This window comes from Nicotiana tabacum, chromosome 2 (assembly GCF_000715075.1).
Source record: "Nicotiana tabacum cultivar K326 chromosome 2, ASM71507v2, whole genome shotgun sequence".
Taxonomy (NCBI): Eukaryota; Viridiplantae; Streptophyta; class Magnoliopsida; order Solanales; family Solanaceae; genus Nicotiana; species Nicotiana tabacum.
Genome location: NC_134081.1, coordinates 74,570,232 through 74,576,459, shown reverse-complemented (window position 1 = coordinate 74,576,459; position 6,228 = coordinate 74,570,232). Strand labels below are relative to the sequence as shown.

The 6,228-nt window shown below is 36.9% G+C and overlaps 1 protein-coding gene across 1 annotated transcript; it reads right to left on the bottom strand.

The window, feature by feature from the left end:
• Window positions 1–893: 893 nt before the first annotated feature.
• LOC107769791 (WPP domain-interacting protein 2-like) lies at window positions 894–5,758 on the bottom strand. The gene is made up of 2 exons (XM_016589046.2): window positions 4,402–5,758; window positions 894–1,832 (listed from the first exon to the last, which is right to left on the bottom strand). Exons 1-2 carry the CDS (start codon window positions 5,459–5,461, stop codon window positions 1,120–1,122), a joined length of 1,773 nt encoding a protein of 590 aa, XP_016444532.2. The 5' UTR covers window positions 5,462–5,758; the 3' UTR covers window positions 894–1,119.
• Between the last annotated feature and the right edge of the window lie 470 nt (window positions 5,759–6,228).

Below are 6,228 nucleotides of genomic sequence, written 5' to 3'. Positions count from 1 at the left end.
TAGAAGTTGACCATTTTTCAAAAAAAAAAATAGCTCGCGGTCTGAATGTTAGTTTTGAATTTTAAATTTTAGACATGCGACCTCTTCAAACTTCATACTGCTGGTCTATTTATGAAATGCTGACCAACTTCTGAAGGCTAAAAAGTGGCCATTTGTGTACATCAGTAATATCCTTGGCCCATTGACCAAGCCAATTTTGGCCCATTGACCAAGCCAATCCACAATCATGGCCGGCGTAAGGTGCACTTTTCTAAGGAAGGAGATTATTGCAACTCGAATTCAGTTGCAACTCGAACATTAGACCTTGAAAATGGGGATATAGAGCGGGTAAAATACAAAATTAGCCAGTCGGCCAAAACTAATTGTATTCGCTAATCAAAAAGTGTATAATTATATTTATGTATATACAATAACAACAACAGACCCATTGTAATCTGGGGAGGGTAGTACCCCTACCTTTAATAAGGTAGAGAGGTTGTTTCCGAACTCCAACATAATATATATATATATATATATATATATATATATATATATATATATATATATATACACACCCTTGGCTCCCTCCCTCCAAGAACTCCCCACCTTGCTCTTGGGGTGACTCGAACTCACAAGAACTTGGTTGGAAGTGGAGGGTGCTCACCACTAGAGCAATCCACTCTTGTCATATATATATATATATATATATATATATATAATAACAACAACAACAGACCCAGTATAATCCCACAAGTGGACTCTGGGGATAGTAGTGTGTAGGCAGACCTTACCCCTACCTTTGTTTCCGAAAGACCCTCGACTCAGAAAGATTTTATATAATATACATATATACAGAAAACATAGATACAAAAAATATACATTTTCTCGTATACAATTCTCGTATATGGCCTCGCTGACAATTGAATGAATAAGAATATGATACCAGCAAAAGAATTTCTAGGTTGTCACCCTTCTATAGAAACAATATCTCAACTTATGGACCAACGAATCTTCTTCTATAGACTTGAGAAGATGAAAACAAGGTATTTAAGCTTTCTATAAACATCTACTACATACTAATCTAACGTTGCACACGACGTTGATAAGAAAAAGAAAAGAAAAGAAAAGAACTTCTCAACATTACGTGGGTACAACTTCAGCATAATTAGGTGACGTTTGCATCAGAAACAGTCCAACGACAACGGCCAGCAGCACCAACTGTATCAGAAAACAAGAACTGTACTTGTAGACATTCTTCTGTAGCTTTAGCTTTTCATCGGTTGTTGCTATATCTTTACAGTAACTTTCCAACTTCTCAGCTTGTGTCTTGAGCATTGCAGCCTTTGCTTCTTCATCTCCAAGCCTGTGCACCATCTGTGCTTGTTCTGAAGCTACGGTCTTCTGTTCTTCCAAGAGGGTAGCTTGATCAACTGCTGCAGCTCTCAACTTCTGGGCTGTTCTTGATATTGCTAAATACTGAACTTCAGCTTCAATTTTCTGTCTGAAAAGACCCTCAAGCTCACTTTCCATGTCTCTACTACTCTGGTGCATGGTATCAATAGTCTTTTCTTCCTTCTTTGAGCTACTACCTAGAATGGCTTCCAGTTCAGTAACTCTGGCTTCCTTGGACTTAACTCGGTCTGCTGCCTTCTGAAGCTTGCTTTGCAACAGTATTATATTCTGCTTTAGGCAAACCACTTCAGCCCCCAAGGAGTTAAAAGAATGTCGAGCACCATCCCTGTGCTGTGACTGCTCAGATGTGCTTGGTCCAGGGAGATCTGAAGGTATACCAACATCCTCAAGTGAATGGCCAAAGATAACATCTTTTCCGATTTCTTTGAATTTCTGAAGTTCTGTAGAGAAAGCACACCAGCAAATTTAGTCCAGTTGAATGGATATAAGTAATCCAACAAGTAATTGTCTTCTTAAAATGGTCAACGGTATATATGATTAAATTTGGCAGATTAAATTTGGCAGACAGACCAGAAAAGCCAAGGAAAATGTTTGTCAACCCCCAAAAATCAATGGATATAGTTATTAACTAAACAGATCAGTAAAAAATTCTTTAAGCATATAAAAACACGACATAACAAATCTCATCCAAAAACAAGAGCATGCACAGAAAAGAAACTGGTCAACGACTTCATACGATATATTTGCACTTCCCTTAAATGTGCTTCTGAGATCAAATAGGACCAACACCGATAACTTAACAAATAACTACGCCTCAGTCCCAAACATAGTAGGGGTCGGCGATATGAATCCTCACTTCTTTCTCTAAGCTCAGCTCATATCATTATCATACCAATACCAAAATAAATAAAAGTGAAGGTGAAAAATAAGTTAAATATATGTGTGTGTATACACACACCTAATAACTCAACCAAGAAAATATAATTTATTGGTAAAGGTATAATTTTACTGATGAAACAGCACTAACATGGTGCTGAATATGTACAGCACAAAGCAAAAGAATACATTCCTTTAATTCTGAAGGGAGCTAATAAATTCTACAATGCTACGCGTTTTCACTAAACTCCTGTGTGGACCAAACGAAAGTAAAAGAATATAGTTACACTCGATCTTGCTAATGAGATCTTTCCTATTCTCAAAAAATCTTAAACTCCAATGAAGAAAATATCCTTATATATCAATGACAGGAATGAATAAGTCCGTCCATCCGATGCTTCGGAAGCACGAAATGAAGTTTTATTTGACCATGACTCTCAACTTCACATAAATGACTTTGCTTCTTTGTCTGGTGTAAAGAAAAGTTTTTGTGTGGTCCATGGAAACAGGGAAATCAATGAAACCATTTATTTATTTTTTGGTTTTGGGGGGAGGAAGCAAATTCAAAGTTATAACGCAATGATGGAAAATTCAGTGAAAAAAGTTTTGATGAGTCATTTTTTGGGGTGGGGTTGGGGACAAGAAAAAAGGTGTTTGGATGGAGATGGGAGCAGGCTGAAATTCCAAGCAAGCCTCGTAAGAATAGTTCGAGTCACACAAGGCACTAACCATGAAATTTAGAAGCCTATCCATCCTATCAGTTCTTTGTTGGCAAAGAGGGCCTCTTTTGCTGAGAATGGTTTAGATCCCTCTCACCCATGTGTCCCAAATGTAATGATGATGCCTCTCTTGCCTTGCGAGGCAAACTAACTACACTGACAGACGAGACCCAATATGACTAAGCAAAGAAGTCAATTTTCAGCACCAAAGTTGCTACAGGGTTGTTAACAACCTAAGGCAACACTCAAAATGATAACAAGCATAAGTACATTAAACAATTACCAAACAAGTTTCTTGCGGAAGGAAATTTATTACATATGAAGGAAAAATATAATTAGTCCTCTCCTAGAAACCCTATCAGCACATGCAGCTGCGACTAACAAGATTCTCCACAAGCAATCTAAGTTTCTAGCTGTTCTTGGTTGCCAATCTTCCATTTATGGGAAATGAAATCTGGTGGCCAAGGAGGTGGGATTGATATCCTAATTTTACCACGGTCAGGAAACTCGATTCTTCAAATTACAGTCCCTAATGTCCCAAGCCCGTCCTATAACATCTAAAACAGATATAAATGATAGGCTTGGATGCAGATAAAAGAAGTGAAAACATACTGTTTTTTATTGTTAAGTTACACTTTTGTTTGAGGGAGTCAGAGAAGGGAGTGGCATCAAGTCCAGACAGACAAAGAAAGGTAAGACGCTATGTAGAATGTTTCAAATTAACATGAGATTGAACATTGCCCATTGATTCGTTGGACATGGACATGCTTCAAGTTGAAAATGTCATCTGTATCAGAAAATAGGTTCTCAACAAGATTTGATATTGCTAAAAGAAATTTATCAACATCAAACCCTTTGCAGTATAATCCTGAACCGGAAGTTGTTATACCAATAATAATTATAAAGAATCAGTAAATTGCAAAGAATATGACATTTATTTATAAGTAAATTGCAAAATATATGACACTACGGCACATAAAAACTGCTTTTAGAAAAGAACATGGTCCGAAATATACCCGCATAACAGCATGATAATCAAATATACACGATTAAATGCCTCCTGAAGAGGAGAAAGCGTATAAATGCCTCCTGAAGAGGAGAAAGCGTAAGTGGTCTCCAAATCATTTTTTAGGTATATGCACATTATTAGGATTATGAACGCTACCTCCTGACATTTTTTCCACTGACTTACAGACTTAATGTTATTGTTCCTGCCATAATGCTAGCATATATTTCTTAAGAGATGCCCAAATAGGTAGATGTCAAACATAAGTGCCACTCCTCTTAGCATATTGATTCAACCAGAAAGATACAGCTAAATGCAACATACAGAAGATGCAAGCAGAACAAAATTCATGACCTACATCGATATCTGTCATATAAGCAGAAGTAAACTTGAAATGTTCGGATCTACCTCTTTCAAGCGCTCCCTGAGCAGTCTGGAGGTTGAAGATAGACTCCATCAGAGGATCGTGATCAGTGAACGAGCCTTGATTCTCACTCTTCTCTTCCTTAACCTCCCATGGCGATTCAGCAACTAGATCTTCTTGTGACACATTTTCAGACTCCCTATCATTTCCTCTTTCGCGACCAGCGTGAAGTTCCTCACCAATTGGTCTTTCTCTATCCTGAGTTTCATCACTGAATTCTCCATCATACATCATTGACCTTTCACATTTTGTACCATTACTTGTAACATAGTCACTACCCTGCATAAAAAGAAAATTAGAACTTTGTGAGTCAGATTCCATGCTGGAATGAGAGTTTTCCTTCTCGATTTTAACCCTTTGTCCTCTAGGCTTTTTACTTGTTTCAGCCCGACCCTTTCCCTGATGAGCTTGCTGAGCTGAAGTGCCCAAGTTCTTCCCACTCAAGCTTCTCAACTGATGCACGTCAGACGAATAACCCAGGACAACAGGTGCTTCGTACCTCGCCTTTGGGGCACTAGCTGCAGTAGACGACTTACTACTCCGATCCTCGCTGTTCTCTGATTCCGACATGGCATTGAAGGTCAAATCACCAATTACACCAAATCCATCGACCAGAACTCCTGGACTCTTGAATACGGCATTTGTAGATGAAACAGACCCATCACTTCTTTGGATGCTTCCAGCGGAAAAATGCACAGGTTTTGCTGAATTAGCAACCGAATTCGCCAAACCACGTTTCAACAACTTATCACTGTTTATACTACTACTATCCCCATGATCCTTGTGCGCTCCTCGCTTAATCCTTTTCCATTTCTTCAACCCGAATCCTTTACTTGTTGGAGTGGATTTCACCAGTGGAGCTGAATTATCCACTGGCCCGTTAATTTCAATTCCTTTGCCTTTTACATCATCCAATTTATTATTATTACTATTATTACCCACAGGAGTACTAGACCCATTACTTCCAACCTTGCTTTGAGGGGTGGCCATTGTTTCATTATGTCGGGCCGATTTAAGAGCTGAATTTTGATCTTCCAAGTCCATCACTACAGATGAAGAAGAGCGAAGATCAAGATCGAGAACAAGCAACCATCATTCCAGCTCACGGATAACGACTCTAACAATAATTCCCGATAAAACAAATTACGCTGCTTTCGATTATTTGCAGCTTAAAAATCATCATACTGAACAAAATGGAATTGAATTCATTGCTCATTGCTTATTAAACTTGTACTGCAGTTGCTTTAAGAGACACACGTGAGAAATACTCAAGTAATTGCTACAACTAATTTTATTTGTTTTCAGCACAGAACTCAAGTAACTTTTTTTCTTTATGAAAAGTATAATTTTTTTTTTTGGAAAAGAAATAAAACTGGGGATGAAAAGAGGCTAAAAAGCAAATACTCCTCTCTTCTTTTATTTAGCGGCATTTGATAGGATAAAGAAAAATCATTACATATAATATACTATATATATTGAATAAATATCTTATATTGCTGGAAACATATGTTAAAATTTTTATTTTTATTTTTTATTTTTATTCAAATGATATACTAGTTTGATTTGATATGAAATTAAAAAAAAAATATAGTAAAATTTATGATCGTAATTATTGAATATTCGTTTAAATATAAAAGTTTATAATTGAGAGTAAGTTAATGTCATACAAACCATATAAATTTTTGGGTGTTTCATTTTTTATTGTAACTGCTTTAGACGGTGATATTATAACAGGATAATAAGTAAATGGGTGGAATAATCTAATCTAATCTAATCTAGAAGAATAAAAGGATTAGTTGCAACATGGCATA

Coding starts and splice junctions, on each gene's coding strand:
- LOC107769791 (XM_016589046.2), bottom strand. CDS start 5,461: ATGGACTTGGAAGATCAAAATTCAGCTCTTAAATCGGCCCGACATAAT. Junction 1,833..4,401: donor TCAGGGAGCGCTTGAAAGAG/GTAGATCCGAAC, acceptor CTTTCTCTACAG/AACTTCAGAAATTCAAAGAA.